The sequence below is a fragment of the Boleophthalmus pectinirostris genome, unplaced genomic scaffold (genome assembly GCF_026225935.1).
Source record: "Boleophthalmus pectinirostris isolate CB_2022bp ecotype Guang Dong unplaced genomic scaffold, ASM2622593v1 HiC_scaffold_16, whole genome shotgun sequence".
NCBI lineage: Eukaryota > Metazoa > Chordata > Actinopteri > Gobiiformes > Gobiidae > Boleophthalmus > Boleophthalmus pectinirostris.
Genome location: NW_026571095.1, coordinates 9,041,786 through 9,061,661, shown reverse-complemented (window position 1 = coordinate 9,061,661; position 19,876 = coordinate 9,041,786). Strand labels below are relative to the sequence as shown.

At 39.0% G+C, this 19,876-nt stretch overlaps 1 protein-coding gene across 1 annotated transcript in view; it reads left to right on the top strand.

Moving 5' to 3' along the window:
• Positions 1-13,934, top strand: part of asic1c (acid-sensing (proton-gated) ion channel 1c) — a 190,210-nt gene extending 176,276 nt beyond the window's left edge. Inside the window, exons 8-11 of the mRNA XM_020924216.2 lie at positions 490-581; positions 901-980; positions 2,245-2,316; positions 13,830-13,934. Coding sequence (XP_020779875.1) covers positions 490-581; positions 901-980; positions 2,245-2,316; positions 13,830-13,934 — 349 coding nt within the window. The remainder of the gene's footprint in view (positions 1-489; positions 582-900; positions 981-2,244; positions 2,317-13,829) is intronic.
• The last annotated feature ends 5,942 nt before the right edge of the window (positions 13,935-19,876 follow it).

Genomic DNA, 19,876 nt, shown 5'->3' with positions numbered 1-19,876 from the left:
ATCTGCGAAACATAATCGACTAAATAATTTTTTCTCCAGTTGACAAATTGATTTTCTCCTTTGCCATTTCAACAGGACCATGAACATTTGCCACTTCTTATTCATCACAGGCTCCTGAAAATGTATTGCTTAAACGTATTTTCTTGAGTTTTCAGACTATTTTGTGTCACCATGGTAAGTGGTGAACATTCCATCATAGAGATACCCCCCAGCGTGATCAATGCAAAGTATCAATATAAGTGAACAGAGTGAGACAGCGTGCAGGAGGCTTCTTAAAAAGTTTTCAGCTAAGTATAAAAATGTTACTGAAGTACTTAATAAATGCACATATTCGACAATAATATGGTTTTATTTTTAAGCAGTAATGGTATGATAGCATATCTTCGGTCTCCATCGTTCACCTTCAATGTAACAGTAATGAAAAAGGTTCACATAAAAAAGAGTTTCTTGTCTAGAATCTGAAAGCATGTTGGTATTTCCCATTCCCAGGGACAACATACTAGTTCTGGACATCTTCTTCGAGGCGCTTAATTATGAGAAGATCGAGCAGAAGAAAGCCTACGAAATTGCGGGGCTTCTCGGTAAGAATTTCTGATTGTAAGGTTCACAGTGGCTGGAAATTGCCAGTTGCCCTTTGCATGATCCTGAAAATGCTTTGTCACACTTTCCCTTAGCTGATTCTGTTTGAAGTTGTAAAACAGACAGCAGACATTTTCATAATCAGACACAAGGACAGCCGGGTCAGGTTTGATCAGTTTGAGTTCACGATGGACATTTGTGATAGCTCCTCTCAGATAAATGGTACTGATAGAGGACTACAAGTGACAGAGTGCAGAAATGCTTTGACACACCACATCGCCATCAGTGTACTGCCCTTATCCGGCCATCTCTCTGTTCCAGGGGACATCGGAGGACAGATGGGACTGTTCATCGGAGCCAGTGTGCTGACGATTCTGGAAATATTTGATTACTTGTATGAGGTAAAGATACAATTGTAGTATTTTAGGTTTGTTCAGTAAAAGCAATTCTGAAAGATTAGAAAGTCCAAGATTATTAGGACCATTAAAAGAATCTTAATAAAAAGAAGTGTAGGTATGTGTACATCACCGGAGCTAGGCTAGGAGAAAAAGACCAATTAAAGTAACAAAATTTAGCAGCACATTCTGTCTAAAATCAAAGGCCAGGCCCACATTACAACTGTTTAGTTCTGATTGAAACATAGTCACTCATTAAATGCAATTTGAGAGGAAGTCTGCAGGCTTTGTCTTGTTTACTATTTGAAAGAACCTTCAAATTGAGTCTGAAACACACAGGGTGCCAATGCAGTGATTTTAAAACCAGTGTAATGTGGGCCCAGGCTTTGGTCTTAGAAAGGACACGCGCTGCTAATTTTTGTTGTTTCATTCTGAAATGTTCTCTTTGTGAAAACTAGAGAGCAAGGTTTTACAGTAGTCTATAGAGCAGGTGATAAAAGCATGCATCAGTGTGTCTGTGTTAGCCTGAGAGAGAATGGGGCAGACTCTGGCTACTTTTTTAGGTGATAAAAAACTATTTTTGTGATGCTCTTAATATGTGGAATTAGGGTTGTGAAAAAGATTGAAAATCAGATACTCATCTCAATCCTTTTCACAACCCTAATTCCACATATTAAAATACTTTTTTTAATCATCTAAAACATAGACAGAATTCAAATCAGATACTCATCGCTACTAAAATTAGTATTAGACCTAGATACCTGAGCTGTATCAGAACAAGTATAAGACCATATGTGCCCATGGATCACTATGAAACCTGCTGTACTTGATGACTGAGAGATTACACAGATATAAGACCACATGACAATAATTTTAAAAAGTACTATGATTGAATGTTGAAAAGAACATTCTATTGTCTTAAGAAAGAGTGTTTTTATTATCACCGTGGTATTAAAATCAGTATTGAGTGTCAAGTCTCTTCCTTAGTATCAAAATTGAGCTTGAAATTTTAGTATCATGATGACACTAAATGACATAAAAATGATCTCAATATCAAAAAAATCATAGATTCAAAGACAGTGCTTGAAGTTTGGGTTAAACTTTCATTCAAAGCATTTTCCAGAATAAGAAATATATTTCAATCATAATACAAACCAATCAAAACATAAATAATCATCTTAGAATGAGCATTAAAAGAGAAGAGAGAAGAGTGCAGAATAATAATAATAACAGTCCCCTTTTACAGTTTGTATGATGTTTTTTTTTGCAGGTGTTCAAGGATAAGGTCTTGGGCTCGTTTTTGCGGAAGAAGCGTCCACAGCGTTGCCAGAGCGACAATCTGGTAACTTCCCCTCTGAATGTGTGCTGATTGTGAATGTGGCATCTGTACAGCTCCCCGAGGCTACAGGCACTTTTAAAGGGTCTGCTCACTCACTCCTGCTATAGGCTTTAAAGGTCCTATGTTACACTGAATACATTTTTGTGAGCTTTAAGATATGTTATAATGGTGTTAGCTCCTCAAAAACAGACCTGGAGTTGAGTTTTGTTTCATTCACACAAGTTTTCAAGTTAACTGTTACCTTTTGTTCAGTAGAGATTCGAAATTCCAGGGCGGAAATAATCCAAATGATTCTAGTGAAGGTGTGTGGAGTTTAAAAATGTGTTTTCTGTTTGAGAGAAGAACTCAGCCTAAGGCCCTGGTTACATGAGAATGCTTGTGGGTAAAAATGACAAAATATTTTATTGGAAGTGCCTTTTGTTTAGATGGTGACGACATTTTGGGGCTTAAAAATGCAAAAATCTGAACCATCCTCCAGAGTGGAAAAGTTGAATACGCTCCGCTGTTTCCGTTTACACAGCTCAAGGCGCAAAACTCTGGTCATATCTACTCATGTTACGCACTGTTAGGCAAGTTACTTTAAAACTGTAATGTGTTATTTATGACTTGTTACTGTCATTTCAAAGTAATTCGTTACATTACAATATTACAACATTTAAAATGTAAGGCATTACATTACTATTGCATTACTTTTAAGTTACTCTCACCAAAATAACTGCGAAGATGCTGAACTTTTGCGCCGTATATGGACTGAACCAGGACTAAACAAGGTCTAAACCAAAACTGAACCAGAGCTGAACCCGGACTGAACCAGAACTAAACCAGGACTAAACCGGGACTAAACCAGGACTAAACCAGCACTGAACCAGGACTAAACCAGAACTAAACCAGGACTAAACCAGGACTAAACTAGGTCTAATCTTGGACTAGAACTTGGAATCTAGGACCGCCCCTGAGAGAACCCCAAGTCCATGGAACAGGATGTCTGCAAGGTGCGATCGGGCGTCAGCTGCGGTTAGCCCCGTGGAGCACGGAGTTCTGCGCTGGTCCTTTTGCTCACGGTCACCCGACGGTCTATGCAGGCGCGTCTCCGGCGTTTCACCGCTGCTGTTATTGTGGTGATTTTAGCGAATTTGTATGAAGAAAAACCCACCACTTCAATCCAGGTTAAAAAAGCATTGTAACACGCGTTACTGACATTTGTACAGAGTAAAATATTACATTTTTTTCCTTGTAATGCCTTACATTACTACGTTACAGCAAAAAGCAATGCATTACAGTATTTTGTTACTTTTAGGCGAATACCCATTCAAATTCCACACACTTTTGGGTCACTGTATGCACACAGATTTCCTTACCGAAAACGCTTGTCTGAATGCGGAATAAAAAGTGAAGACTCAATGCCATTTTTGCATCTTCTATTCAAACCATTGTCATATAAACACAGCCTAAATATGCAGGGTTTGTGTGTTAAACATGTGTGAATGAAACAAAACACAACTCCAGGTAAATTTGTGATGAGGAAACAAGATTATAACGTAGATCAGAAAGCAGCGTAATATGAGCCCTTTATTAAACAGCACCAGAGAGAACAGAATATCCAATTACACCTCCAACTTTCCATTTACACTTTTCGTAGATTACAGCCACACAACATAAATATTAATACAAGCTTCTTTTTTGTTTTTAAATACAATGCATGGCTTATCTTTCTCTCATATAATTATGTGACACCAGTGGGCTGAATCTCCACTTGTTTCTGGTCTTGTTTTTGTTCATTAAGTGTTTTGTTTTCCGTGTGCATGGTGCATGAACAATAAATTCCACCCCCAATTATTTTCCTCTTTAATCACATGTCAAGTCACATGCTGCCTTTATGCATTTGAGGTTCTGACCCGTATCCTCTACACAACCATTTCACTGCATGACACAACATTACAAAAGAAGAGAACACTGCGTAATGTAATTGAGATTCAAGTAGCAACCTAATAAGCAAACAGCTGCAGAGATTAATGAGGTCTCCACGTTTATAAACAGACTTTCACGGCTCACTTTTGCTGTCTCCAGTAGAATTCAGACTTTAGCAGGGTTTTAGCACACAGTAAATCAATGCTTTTTACCCTGTGCTTAAACAGTGTGTGGGAGAGGCAGGGCTCAGCTACAGCCCGCAGCGCATTCTCTGACTTCACACTGAGACCATTCAATTATTTATTACACAAATGCACCTCTAAATATCTCCAATCAGCAAAATGTTCACTGCACACTGCTGAATCAAAAACCCCTTTCAGGCCATTACTCTGAATGGGTTTGGGTTATATTATTAGTAAATGTCTATAATCCTTCAATATCAATTTATAATAATAATACTGTATAGTTAAAGGTGCACTGTGAGAAGGTTCCAGCTGCGGCCAGGGCGTTTCCATCATGATACAAGAACACCCACTGGGCATTCTTGGGTATAATGTTATTTGACCAGGAATTTTTCATATGGCAGTGACTAAGTTGGCTATTTATTTCAACAACATTAATTGAGAAGTGTTCTTATGTTGGCTATATCACTGATATAGCTGCTGTTTCGTCTTAATACATGCATCATGAATCTCAGACTTCCGGTCATTGCGCAGTGCATACTGGGAAGGATTTTCCGAAAAAGTGAGCATCAAACAGTGGGGCACCAGTGGCAAAAACTATCGTTGTGTCCTTAGGCAAGACACTTTACCCACATTGCCTAGTATGAAAGTGGTGTGTGTGTGTGAGTTAATGGTGGTGGTCGGAGGGGCCGATGATCTGTCGGTCTGCTCCAGGGCAGCTGTGGTTACAATAGTAGTTTACCACCACTGAATGTGGAGTGACTGAATAATGAACTGTAAAGCACTTTGGGTATCTATATAAATGCAATCAATCAATCAATCATTCAATCAAACAACTATGTTTGTTTTCCCAGTGGGATGCATCTATTGACAAAGCCGATCTTTTCTAGTCTTTTGAAACATATCGCTTTTGTTTCTGGTTCTCATATTGTCATATTTTAGTTTAGGGATTCGGACATCATAATTGTGTGGTTGTTGGATGTCCTAACACCGGAAAACGGCTGGAGACATGTGCTTGCAAACTCCATAAATGCAAAAGGGAATCAGATGTGTGTGACTGCAACCCTCTGTTCAAACTGTTTCCCTTCCCAATGGAAGGCGAAGGCGATGGGCAGTATTGATCCACGGGAAGGACGAAAAAGGAAACCTTTGAGTGCCTAAATCATCCCAAGTTTGCAGCGAACATTTTGTATGTGGAGCACCATCAAAGTGGGATCCCGTTTGTGAAGCGAGAGGTGCAGAAGACAAACAGGCTGAGCTGCACTTTCTTGTTCTTGTGGCTTTACAGCAACATTAAGTCTTGGTCGCTTTGCAGTGGAAGCTGTTTCTTGGTGAACAGCTGGTACCTTTTGCTTTGGCATTGACTTTTCGTAACCAAATTTGTAACCAAGGTGGGGCGAGGGATCGGGATTTTCAATAGACGCATCCCACTGGGAAAACAGACATGGCGGTTTGATGCTCACTTTTTCAGAAAATCCTTCCCAGTATGCATCGCGCAATGACTGGAAGTCCGAGATTCTTTATTGAGAAGTGTTCTTATGTTGTCTGTATCACTGATATCGCTGCTGTTTCATCTTAATTGTATCTGAATTTTATACTAACATTAGTGACACGCATTCAGTAGCAGCTAATCTCATGTTATCTCGTATATTAACAGCTAGCCAGAAGAAAGCTACGTGTTATACAGTTTGTAGTTACAGTTTTTGTCCATTATTTTACGATGTAGCTAATATTACTACAATACAATTGTTAAGTTAGATGTGATCGGGTTAGCTGGAAATAACAGCCATATACAGTAACATTGGTGGATGTGATGCTTCGTTTTGGTGGTAAACTGTATAACACGTAGGTTTCTTCTGGCTAGCTGTTAATATACGAGATAACATGAGATTAGCTGCTACCGAATGTGTGTCACTAATGTTATTATCGGATTCGGATACAATTAAGATGAAACAGCAGCGCTATCAGTGATACAGCCAACATATAAGAACACTTCTCAGTTAATGTTGTTGAAATAAATAGCCAACACCATCGAGCCTCTCTGAAATGATGGTGTTGTAGTCTACATATCTCTCCCTCCCCCCGCACTCACTATTCCTCTCTCTCTTTCCCCTCCTGTTTCTCTCTCTAGACCAGCGGTGTCCAAACCTTTTTCATCAAAGGCCACATATCTAAACAGACGAAGCAGAGGGCTGATCGAGGGCTATAGACTGGTGCTCATTACTGTGCATGTTTAACACGTTAGAGTGAGCCATCAGTCTTTATTCATTCTTAAAACCACATACTAAATATTAAATATCAGCTTTATCAAGGTAGATTTTCAAAAAACTTGCCGTAAAAAGTAAATTTTTAATTGATGCAAGTCAATTTGGACCAATTTACCTGGGAGCCTGAGGGCCAAGAAAAATTTGTTTGAGAGCCACATTTGGCCCACAGGCCTTAGTTTGGACATGCCTGATCTACACTGTATAAAAACGTATTAGGCTAAATCTTCTATAGCCATGCAACAGCAAGGATGTTTACTCGACAAACTAGTTTGATGCTAGTTTAAAGGTTGTATGAAGGATTTTTTTTGTTTCAAATTGTCAATGATAGCATTATAGAAATGCAGTACCCTTGTAATTATGATGACCAAAAAAAAGAGAATAAAAATTCATCAACTCTGGACGTGGTGGGGCTAAACATTTGCCAATAGATAACGAGACTGCCTCGTTATCTGTTAGCTGATAGGCTGTCAATCAAACTCCCTACGATTCTAGCGTAACTGACTTGCCTGCACGCTGCCATTACGTGGTTTACGTACGCCTGTCACGCAGTCCACAGACGCAAGCCGCACAGACGCTGTTTACTCCACCAACGCAACAGTTCTTAGCGGCTTTTTTGACCTATGTCTTCCTCGCAGTTCGCACAAAGTTTGTTGCAATGGCAGAGAAGAATCTACGAGCAGTTAGCCGCAAAAGAAAGTCCGTTTTTGAGGTCGCTGAAAGAAGAAGACAAGGGGAAAAGCAGCGAAGCCAAACTAAGGTGATTCTTGTAGATTCATTCCAGCGATGGCGCAACTGAAGCAGACGAAGGGTCTAAAGACTGACACACTGGTCGCCAAATTACTCCTGGACAGGAAACTTCTGCTTATTATGAAAACGTACTTTATTTCCAAGAGCTAGACAAACGTTTTTCAGGACACGAATGCGATATCCTATGTCTGAAAACGTAATTTTCAATGCAAAGAAAGAGCCTGCTTGCCGCTGCGTGTTGTAGCTAGGTCATTCGCACTGAATCTCCGCGCACCCTTCTCTGCACTGCTCCCCTCTCCTCTCCCTGCTCCCCGTTCCGTTCTTCTCCCTGCTCCTCACTTCTTCTCCGCGCACGGAATCTCCGCACACCGCTCCCCTCTCCTCTCTCTGCTCCCCGCTCCGCTCTGCTCCCCGCTCCTCACTTCTCCACCTTGCCTAACCAACACTGTAGTTAGTTGTTTACAAGTCATGTGCAGCAATGAGTACTTGTTTTCTAGAAACAAACCTGTTTCTGGCGTAAGGAGGAGGTGGGAGGAGACGTTTCTACGTAGGAGCTGTAGGGGAGGGGGGGTGGTTTCACGCATGCGCAACATTTGAAAAACGACAAACAGTCGCTGGATTTCTCATTCCTTGGAAAATCCTCTATACAACCTTTAAGTCTGCCTGTGCTAGCTCCTAAATGTAGATCAAGTTAATTAAGATGCAATTGGACTTGCGTGGCTTAGTTTGCTAACGTTTACTCTTTGACTAAATGTTTTTTTGAAACTTGTCTTTGAGAAAACGGAACTATCTGTCAAAAGCTGTTAATCCGGATGTTGATGTTGAGAGAGCCGGATGTTGACAGTGACGAGGAACAGAGCCCCCACCCCACATAACACGAGCCCATTTGTGTCCGCAGCTGGATGATATTGAATTTTTCTGGTGGAGGGCCTGTCACCTGCTTGTCTCCATGGTGATGTTATTGCTTTTGCCTGGGATGTTTCACAGTATGGCATCTAACAAATATATCTTGTATTTATTCAATTACAGCAGTTTTTATTTCACAAACTACCTCAAAAACATGCGTTATCATTGTGAGCAGGTCCACTTCTTCACAGATCTGACCTATAACATGGCATACACTGGAAAAAAATAATATAAAATAGGCAAGTTAAAATGACTTAAATTAAGAACATTTTACTTTATTTGAGTAGATTCAACTTGACAAGTAAAATGATCTACCAATGGAATCAGTTTGTTTTTCTTAATTCAAGCAACATTTGATTTTGTGCAAAAAGTTGTTGTTTTTAATATTTTAAGTGTGGCAAGATGTATTTTCATATTTTAAATACAAAAAGTCCTGTTCCATTGGTAGATCATTTTACTTGTCAAGTGAAATTTACTCAAATCATGATAAAACTTTAATTCAAGCCATCTTAACATGACTAGATTTTGTTTTTTGCAGTGTGGTGATGTGGCCTGCTTGTCCCCATGGAAATAGTTAAATTAAATGCCATACTGTAGATCTTTTTAGGAAAAAAAACAATATGGAGTCGAAGTGGTTGACCTTCTACCAGAAAACATACACAGTGCATCTTTAATATTCAATGGAAAGTCCTTTTGTAAACCTCATATAGTCTACGTTTGGGTTCACAATCACCCAGCGGGAATCTATAATGCATAAGTCACGCTTGTTTCGTTCTCTGGTGAAATTCTTGAGTTTGAATTCCAGCCCTGTCTCGGAGTCTGTTGAATACAGTATGTGCATTTGCATGACAGTAGTTCTTGATCCCAGTTGTAGCTCACAATGTCATACAAATTCTTCAGAAAAACGCATTCATTTCTCCTTTGGTGCTGTTTTGTTCAAACCATTACAGAGGCCTTTTTCTGTTGCTTTTTGAGTCACTCAAATCCACATTTCCATTTGGCTGAATCCATTTTTACATGTCAAATGAACCCAAACTTTTTTATCAAATACAATAAGTCTTTTGACGTGCACACCCGGAGCGCCTCTAAGACACTATTTTCCATATCAGCAGTGAAAAGGCTGTGGGTTTGTTTCTGCATGCATTATTTTTGCATGAACTCTAGCCCCGGGGTTCGACTGTAACTCTGGATAGCTGAGGTTCAGCTTTTAAAAGAAAATGTTGATTTTGTTTTGAAAAGAGGAGGTTTTAACAACAAGCCCCGCAATTGTCCAGAGAGGTGTTGATATTATATACAGGTGAAGCTAAGGCGTTTCAGAGAGTGGATAAAGGTTTGCATAGTGCTATTTCTATCTATAGTGCATTCATGTCATATTTTCCTCTTTAAATAAAACCATCCAGTATTCTCAGGGTCATTTATCCACTTTTTAAAAATGTATTCCTACGCATTTAACTCTGTTTCTGTCACAAGGTATGGTACTGTTCAGTTTGTTTAAAACGTGGCTTCCCCATCAGCTATGTTTAGTGATGCCATATTTTACCATGTGTTAGTGACAAGTTAAAGGTCCTATATTACACAAAATTGACTATAAGCCATGGTATAATGTTGTTACCACCTTGAAAACATACCTGGAGTTGTGTTTTGTTTCATTCACACATGTTTGAGGAACACTTTATTATTATTCTGTCTACATCACCAAAGGTTAAAATGCTCTGTTTCACCTTGTTATGTCATATAGTGATAATATTCAAGTTACAGTTACCTTTTACATTAAATTCAGTAGAGATTGGCAATTCCAGGAGTGATATTATCCAAATGATTCCACTGAAGGTGCATGGAGTTTAAAAACACAGTGGAACACTTCCCGTATTACCACATGACATCACAAGGTGGAACCAAGTGTTTTCTGAGTGAGAGAAGAACACATACAGGGTTTGTTAAACGTGTGAATGAAACAAAACACAACTACAGGTCTGTTTGTGATGAGGAAACAACATTATATGGTATATAGCAGGGGTCCCAACTCCTGGGCCGCAGACCGGTACCAGACCATGGGTCATTTGGTACCGGGCTGCGAAACTGTGAACACCCCCTCTCATATGCCAGTGTGCCGCTTGGACCGTGTCTTCTTGCGTAACAGAACTAAACCGGAACTTAAACCAGAACGAAAACAGGATTAAACCAGAACTAAAACCAGGACTAAACCAAGTCTAAATAAGGTCTAAATCAGGTCTAAAACCAAGACTAACCCAGGACTAAACCAGGTCTAAAGACAGAACTAAACCAGGTCTAAACCAGGCCTAAACTAGGTTTAAAACCAAGACTAAACCAGGACTAAACCAGGTCTAAAGACAGGGCTAAACCAGGACTAAAACCAGGATTTAACCAGGTCTAAACCAGGTCTAAACCAGGACTAAACCAGGTCTAAACCAGGACTAAACCAGGACTAAACCAGGATTTAATCAGGTCTAAACCAGGACTAAACCAGGTCTAAACCAAGTCTAAAACCAGGAATAAACCAGGTCTAAACAAGGTCTCAAAAAGTTCTCTAAACCAGGCCCTCAAAAGGTTGGGGACCACTGGTACATGGTATAAGACTCAGATAACCAGGTGAGACAGTTTGGTATCAGCTTGATCAATCAATTTGAGGACTCTCCGATACTGATACCTGCATTATTAGAGATTTTGTTGATACCAGATTCAGTACGGTCCTACTTGTGCCACTATTTCCAACTGGTGTGAATTAATTGTACTATATACTTGATAGAAACAGAGCCTTAGACATTCATTCAGTCCTGCTTCCATTCTTTTCCTTACTGTAACTTTTATCTTGTTTTTTTCCGTCCACCCCCTCATTGGACCTGAAAATTCCCTTGGAGCTATAATGATGTGTCTGCCGCGCGCACTCCTCCTCCCTCCTACCGTTTTTTTGATACTAGCATTGCATTGTGCTTTATTTTCATTCCAGTCACCCTCACCCATCTTTTCTTTTCATCATGTCTATTCCAGGAGTTTCCAGAGAACCCAACCAGCCCTGGTGTCACGCCTAATCATGCCCCCAGGTAGCACACCCCATTGATAATAGTGCCTCCCTCCATACTGTCCCTCTCTGTCATACATTCTTAATATCATCTCATACACCATGACTAAACTAAAAAAAAAAAAAAAAGAGGGCGGATATCTTTGCAGCACTGTGCTCTTAATATCACGGTCAGGGTAGATTAGTGCGCCGTGTGTGTGCATTTAGTGGCCTCGAGTTGGTTGGATTCTTGGAGTTTAAGATGCACTTTGTAACATTTCTAGTGGAGGGTCCGCCACCTGCTTGTTTCCATGGAAATATTATTGCTTTTGTCTGGAATGTTCCACAGTATAGATTAAACCTACAGCATCTATCACAAGGGAGACAAGCAGCTTACAAAACTAAGCTACTAACAGTTCAGATCTGTGGAGAGTCGCTCCTATTCACAACGTTATTTTATTTTTGAGCAACAGAAACACCCATAATGAGTAAATGCTAGATGGATGTGTTTAATGTCATACTATGGAACAAGTATGCAATAAGCAATAAGATCTCCATGGAGACAAGCAGGTAGCGGACCCTCTACCAGAGAAGTTGCGTAGTGCACCTTAGAAAAGCCCTACACAAAGTTAAACATTGCTGCAATATATTTTTGAAGCTGCTAATGGGCTAATTGGCTAATGCATGTGATCACAGACAGTGAAAGAACATTTGACTGGTGAGTATTTAGACATGGCTACAATGTTTGGAAAATAAGGGTTAGCAAAGATGCACCAAACTCAAAGCACTTTTTATTTCAATCCTGTTCCAAAAAATGTTAACAACCCCCTAAAATGTAATGAAAATGTTGTGAAAGTGAAGATTTATATAATATCAATCCTGCTCCAAAAATGTTAACAGGGGTTGTAACGGTACACAAAAATCATGGTTCAGTACGTACCTCGGTTTTGAGATCACGGTTCGGTTGATGTTCTGTACAGTATGGGAACAAAATGCAAAACCATTTGATCCTTGTTTGTGTTTTTATTAAAAGAACAATTTGTTTTAACGTTATACACATGGGAAAATAAAATAAATGCAAAGTGCTGCATGTATTAAGTTTAATAAAATATTCTCAAATAAGCAACAAATCTATGAAATATAAAAAAAAATAAAATCCTTTTAAACAGTAAACTTTTCAGAAAGTAAAGCGCAGCAGTAACAGGTCCAGCATGAAGTTTTAGTCAGTCTTCATATTTTTGGGCAGAAAAAACAGCTTGTCCACATTGTCTGTCTGGGGCGGACACTCCGTGCCAGCAAAAGATGAAAGTGAGGTAAGGGGTGCAATGACTGTAGTTTTGTGAGGATTCATGTGCTTCGGAGGGACGTAGTCAAGGCGGGGGGGCAATTGTTGTCAAGGCGACTGCCCTAACTATAAAGCGCTGTGGGAAACACCGCCACCCCAATCACAGATTATTAAAGAGCCGAGCCTTCCGTGTAGCTGCACACGTAGTGGTGGAATGTAAACACACACAAACTGCACATACTCACTCGTGCAAAGCCCTGCACCGAACCGAACGTCCTGTACCGAAATGGTTTGGTACCGTTACACCCCTAATGTATAATCCACTATATAATCAAAATAGTGGATGGTACATTGCCTGCCTGTCTCCATGGAGATGTTACTGCTTTACCTGGAATGTTTCACAGCATAGTATTTAACATACAATATATATCTTGTGTTTACAAAATGAGTTTCCTTTTAACTTTGCAACTATATGTGCATCTTGTATTCATCCAAAAATTGCAAAGTTGCTCAAATCTGATCTATGTAATTTGATCAAGCTGTAGCACCTTCTTAGTGATATTTAAATTTAATACCATACTGGTGCATACTACTATAAATATCTACTAGTAATTCAATCTGGGCATTAACTCTCCCCTGGTTCTAGTATAACATTGATCTTCCTAAGTAACAGTGTAACCAAAACACAGTGTCAGTTGATTGATAAATGTTGTTTTTGTTTATTGATCCCAAAGGAAATTCAAATGTTAATCAATATCCAACTATGATGAAATACACAAAGTATCTCTCTATCTTATATTTTTAGTGCCCACTATTCTTCTACTGTCTGTGGTTATAGCTTTGGACACACTGTACAACTTAACACTAGAGGTATCTATTACAAGTGCTACATCTACACAGGACTAAAATATGCTGTTTCTTTTCCTCTTCTTTTCTTTCTCTCTCTCTCTATTTCTCCCTTCCACTCATCTGCCCTCACCTCCCCTCGTTTTCTTTTATCTCTGTGTAACATCACATATTTCTCCGTCATGTACTGTGCTATCATTGTTTTTGTTTGCGCCACTTTGGTCCACCCGTTGTCTCCCCCTCCTCTATCCTCCTCATCTTTTCTTCCTAAATCCGGTTGACCTCTTCTTCCTCCTCCCTTCTCCTTCTCTTCCTCCTCCTTCCCTCCCTCCTTCTCTTTTCTGTGGTATTTCCAGAGCACCTGTGACACACTCCGGAGTCACTCGGACAGTCTCGGATTCACGCCGAACATGCTACCTCGTCACCCGACTCTAGGCAACTTCGAGGAGTTCGCCTGTTGACGACGCCGTCCGCAGAGGGGGCGGGGCTGCAGACAGTCCGCAGAGGGGGTGGGCGGGGCTACAGGCATGTCCGCAGAGGGGGGAGGGGCTACAGACAGCAAACTGTGAAAACATTTACGTATTCATTAGGGATGTAACAATAACCAAAATATCGTGATATGGTTTCGTCAAAAGCAGGGCTGTAGACGGGGGAAGACAAAGGAGTCTCTTGTCCCGGGCCTCAGGGTTTTAGGGGCTCAGAATTGGACCCTCTTTCTATTAATTTATATTACAGGGGTGGTCCTTGTGAAGCTTCTTGCCCTGGGACCTCAAAATTTCTGGCCTGGTCAGAATTCTCTCAGTAATATCGTGGGCCATCACAATATATCGAATCTCAAGTGTCTTTGCTTAAATCCATTGCTATGCTGCAGCAATAGATAAAAGAAACAGAGGGAACTGCATAGACCATGATCCTTTGCTTTGTTTCAATCCAATTTACACAATTAAATAACTTATTAAGCACTTTTAAATCTTAACTCTTTGGTTTATGACAGAACCAAAGGCTTGTCAAGGTCTTTTTGAATGAAAAAGTAGCATATTCACAATTTTGTTAGCCTCTAAAAAATATCGCAATAAGTATTGTACTGAGAAATTTGGATATCGTTACATCCCTAGTATTCATACCACAAAAGAGCGTACATATAATTTTAAAAAGGGGGAAAAAAGTTTTGCTCCTTAAATGTCGGAAGAGAAATAGAATACTATCATCAGAGAAAAGAAAACACTTCCAGAGCAGATCTCAGGTTTACAGCCATGTCCAGGCATCATTGTTAATTTGTCTCATTTTGTAAAGCTATAGTCCTTTTGCAGTCACTGTAATATACAATCAGGTGTGCATTTTGCTAATAGGATTGGAAGTATTAAAGCTGCTTGATATGCTCATTGAATGTAAATAATTGGTGAAGCTCGTCTGGAACAGAGGTGGGTACTGTTCAGTTTCATTTACTTGAGTGAAGTTAAAGAAATTAAATGATACTTTTCAGACACCATACTTTTAATCCTACTTGAGTAATATTTTGCTTGGAATCTTCCCGCTTGTACACACCATCAGTTGGGGATAGTCAGGAGAGAACTAGCAGCTGAATCACAATAGGTCAGGTTAGTGATAAACATTTGTAAGGACCGATCACTTCACCCCCAAGACGTAGTTCAGGTAATGGGCAGAAGCAACGTAATGACGCCACATTTTCTTAAAACTTCAGGCTCTCCCATAGAGCCAAGTAAAGTGATATGAGCACATTTAACAGTTTAAAAATATGTCTGTGCAGATACACTTTCATTTTTAAAACAAAATATGAAACATATAGCCTAATACAAAATAACAATTTAATTTTTTTTTTTAATCTAGGTCAAGTTGGGGAGTGCGGCGCCATTGGAGGTGACAAAAGTTTTAAGTTGACAATATTAAATGATTTGAACATTTGTATACTTCTCCTTCAGATATGATTGATTTTTTTCTCATTGTTGTGGTCTGTCTTTTGAAAATACCAGAATTAGTTCTTTGTTTAATGTTTCGCCCTTCCAATTACATTAACTTCAAATTATAATTCTAACATGTCCTGACAGTTACTCTTACAATTACTAATATTAACTACTCTTGAGCAGTTGTTTCCCTAAGTACTTACTTGAGTCATTTCTTCGACCACTGCTTTTTCTTCTTGAGTAATATTATTCTGATGTGACATTACTCTTTACTGAGTAAATTTTCTGGCTAATCTACCCACCTCTGAGTCTGTTGAATGTGAATAACTGGTGATGCTAGATTGGAACAGTTCATGAAGGTTTGCCACATGCACCAGTCTCACTATGTGAATATGTTCATGTAGCAGTGAATGTGCCTCTCCTAAAGCTGTCGGAACATATGTATATACAAACCATCTAAAGGAAAAAGTTGAATATCTTTTGTTACTTATTTCATAAAGTCAAACCCATATATTATATAGACAAAACAGCATTCTGATATTCTAATAAGTGGAAATAATCTGTAATATATGGGCTTGACTTTTTGAAATGAGTGACAAAATATATAGAACTTTTTTCATGATATTCAAATTTTTTGAGATGGTCTGTGTGTAACAGTGGGAATACAGAAAGTGGAGATTTGTTTTTTGGGTGATTTTCCCTCTTTTTGCACATAATAGTGAAAGTGCAAAGTCCAGTTGAAACAAAAGCCTTTGAGCTTGACACAAACTCTTAAGTTTTATAAGTTCACAGTATGTCAGCTCATAGTGACGTAGAAGTCAAAACATTACTGGAGTGAATACAGGCTTCTAACATTAAAGTTACATGCCACATCTAGACTGAGTTGTTTGTTTTTGAGACTATTTTTGTACTTTCTCTGCGGGGGGACTGAATGAATCAACGCTGTCCAGTGGGATACAAGCACATAGCTAAAAGCCTGTAATTACCTCCTTCAATAATACTGCAGTTGGCCATTATTCATGAGACAAATTAACCACTAGCAACACTACCAGCTGTGACAGAGGGAACGAATATAGATGAGGCAACTTATTTAAAGGGCCTATATTACACTATTTTCTGATCTATGCTCTAATGTTGTTTTCTCATCACAAACAGACCTGGAGTTGTGTTTGGTTTCATTCACACATGTTTAACATACAAACCCTGCATATTTAGGCTGGGTCCTTCTCAAACAGAAAACACTCTGTTCCACCTTGTGACGTCATGTGGTAATACAGGAACAAGTGCTCCACTGTATTTTTCAACTTCATACACCTTCATTAGAATCATTTGGATGAATTTACATTGGATAAATTCAGGCCTGGAAGTCCCAGTCTCTACTAAACTAAAGGTAAAAAGTAGCTGTAAACTTGAAAACTACCATATTTTTCGGACTATAAGGGCACTTAAAATCCTTTAATTTTCTCAAAAATTGACATTGTGCCTTATAATCTGGTGCACCCTATGTATTAATTCTGGTTGTGCTTACTGACCTCAAACCGATTTTATGTGGTACATGGCGCTCAAAAATCTGTCAAAATGTTTTAGTACGACTTTGGTAAGCTACGAAGCCACACCACTTGATGTATTGTCGGAGCATTACAGCTACTGTAGTCAGGAGCCTCGTGGAGTAAATCTGACAGAAGCTGACCACATCAGCGCACAAGGAGCGGGTTTTTTTCAGCGCTTATAGTTTATGCAAATTAGCCAAGTGGTTTTAAGTTTTGTTTCTGTAAAACATAAACAAATGTGCTCAAAGCTGCATTAAACACATTATTACTCATGCGCCACGATCTGTCAATAGATGGTGTATACCTGGGCTAAGGGATCAGTCTCAAGTGTCGTCTGTTTGTTTTGCTTATGTATGAAAATAGATAAGAGAATTCAACATTATTGATATTGCACCTTAAAGTCCGGTGACCTTATAGTCCGAAAAATACGGAACCACTTCATTACGTCACAAGGTGGAACTAGGTGGACACTAAAAATAAAGCGTTACTTAAACGTCTGAATGAAACAAAACACAACTTCAGGTATGTTTTGAAGAGTTTTAACATGGCTTAAACCTCACGAGAAGTTTGTGCAATTCAGGACCTTTAAACATGTTTTCATGATACACTTTAATATAAACAAACTGCTGGCCGTAAGTTTTTAAATACTCGTACACATTTTATGGCAATAGAAATGCAGCTGATCCAATTTAGCATCAACCAAGCTGTACCAAGCTCACATCTGTAGTTCTGTTTTTCAAATGCTTCACTGTGGTAACAATTTTGAAATGGGAGAGACTTTGTAAACACCTGAATGTGATTGTAACACTGTTTTTGTTGCCTTCTGCTTCTAAATGGGGCTGCCCTGCTCTCATGGGTAAAGTGTTGATTATTGTAAATGTCCTATTGGAGAGTGAATGTGGATCCTTGGGAAATAGACTGTTTTGGGGTAATTTTGCTGTAATTTACAAGGATCAAAAATACATTATTGATTGTATCTTATGTATGCAGTATAAATATATGTGTGGTTGATATTTTGGATTGTATAGCCTTTTCAAAAACCTTCGCTCTTCATAAAACGTGGTTGTCATCATAGCCTTCATCAGCAGCACAAAGCTCTGTGATAGTATTCTGTTCTCAGATGTGGAGACCCTCTTCAAATGTGTAAATAACGAGATCAAGTCAAATGCCATTCAGAAATTCAGTAACGCTCATGTGATTTGTCAGATACAATATTTAAATAGATATACATAGAATATATATTAGAAGTACCGTATTTACATATAGACAAACTGTTGTTCATCTTTTGGACGCAGATCAGATTTCGTTTTTTCGAGTGGACCGCAAGTGTCTTTGGTGATACAACATGACGGCGATTTCGTAGATTTCACTCGAGAATTGCCTCAACCCATAAGAAGCGCACACCTCAGTCCTCTCCACTTCATTTTAAACGCATTGTACAAAGTCACCATTGTATTCTGTTCCTACTATTGTTACTATAACAGAACATGTAAGTCACAAATAGGAATTTGTGATGTATAAATGATCAAGTATAATAAACTATATTTACCCATCTTATTCTCGGGCAGAACTCTTACATCTGTGTGATCTCTCCATCTTTAAAGGGAGTCGTTTCAGCTTTGTAGAGACTGTTTTTAGATCTCTCCGTGTGAGACAGGACACTGCACACGCTCAGTCAGAATGAGCCAGATGAGCTTACGGTTTTATCTATGTGCAGGAGGTCTGGGGTTCAATTCCGTGATGCCCAAACTCTTGAGCAAGTTATATTTTTAGATGCAGTTTTATCATGACTACCCTTGGCAGTGTTCATTTATCAACACTACTACTGCCAAGCTCCACATTTGAAGTATAAATCACTGCATTCATACCACACCAATAATAAATTATGCTGACAAATTAAATGTTTTTAAAGGTGCATTGTGTAACTTTTCTAGAGGAGGCTCCGCTACCTGCTTGTCTTCATAATAAGTATTTTATTGTTTTGCCTGAATATTCTACAACATTCAACTTTTCTATCTCCATGGAGATAAGAATGCTACCAGGACAAAAATTATGGATCAGATCTGTGAAGAGGCAAGCCCGCCCTTTTTCAATGTCTTTTTGTGTGATAAAAAAAAAAAAAAAAAAAATCTGTAATTGAATAAGTATTTGATAGATAAGTTTAAAGCCATAGTCTGGAACATTCATAGAAACCCTAATGCAGGCACAAAAATAACATGTAGTGGTGTAAGCTCAACCAGAAAAGAGTGTGCAGCCTGTTTGTTTCCATGGAGATGTTAATGCTTTGTTTAAATTGTCCACAGTATGGCATTAAATCTGTCTTGGATTTATTCAACTATAGGTGTTATTTATTGCTCAAAAATATCTGAAAAAAAAAAAAGAAAAAAAAAAAAAAGTCCATTCTTACTGTGATCAGCTCTCCACAGCTCTCCTATAATTTGGCTTGCAATTCTCCATGGAGATTCATACGTTTATTAGCCAGGCTGGTGCCACCTATTGCCTCCACTCAATTTAATTTCTCTCAAGTGACTAGGTCAGGAATTGGAATACACTCGAGAGTTTGCAAGAATTCCGGAAGTTGTAGACCATGCAACAACCGACAACAACAGCGAAGAACTGTGAAGCCATGACGTCAAACACTTTTGTGGTACAGCACAACAGTAAACAAAACGGTCAAGATGGATGTAGACGAAGTCATACATTCTGTGTTGGCAACGATTCCCGAAATCAACTAAGAGAATGTTTGGTGAATTTTATCAAGGGGAAAGATGTTATTGCCCTTCTTCCTACAGGATTTGGTGCATTACATACGTCACATCCAAATAGGTTGGTTAAATAATAAAAGTACCTGCCTACCGTCGAGCAAACAAATCCTAATGCTGCGAGGTCAGACGGTTTCCATGAAGTGAAACCGGCTGATGAATCAGGCTA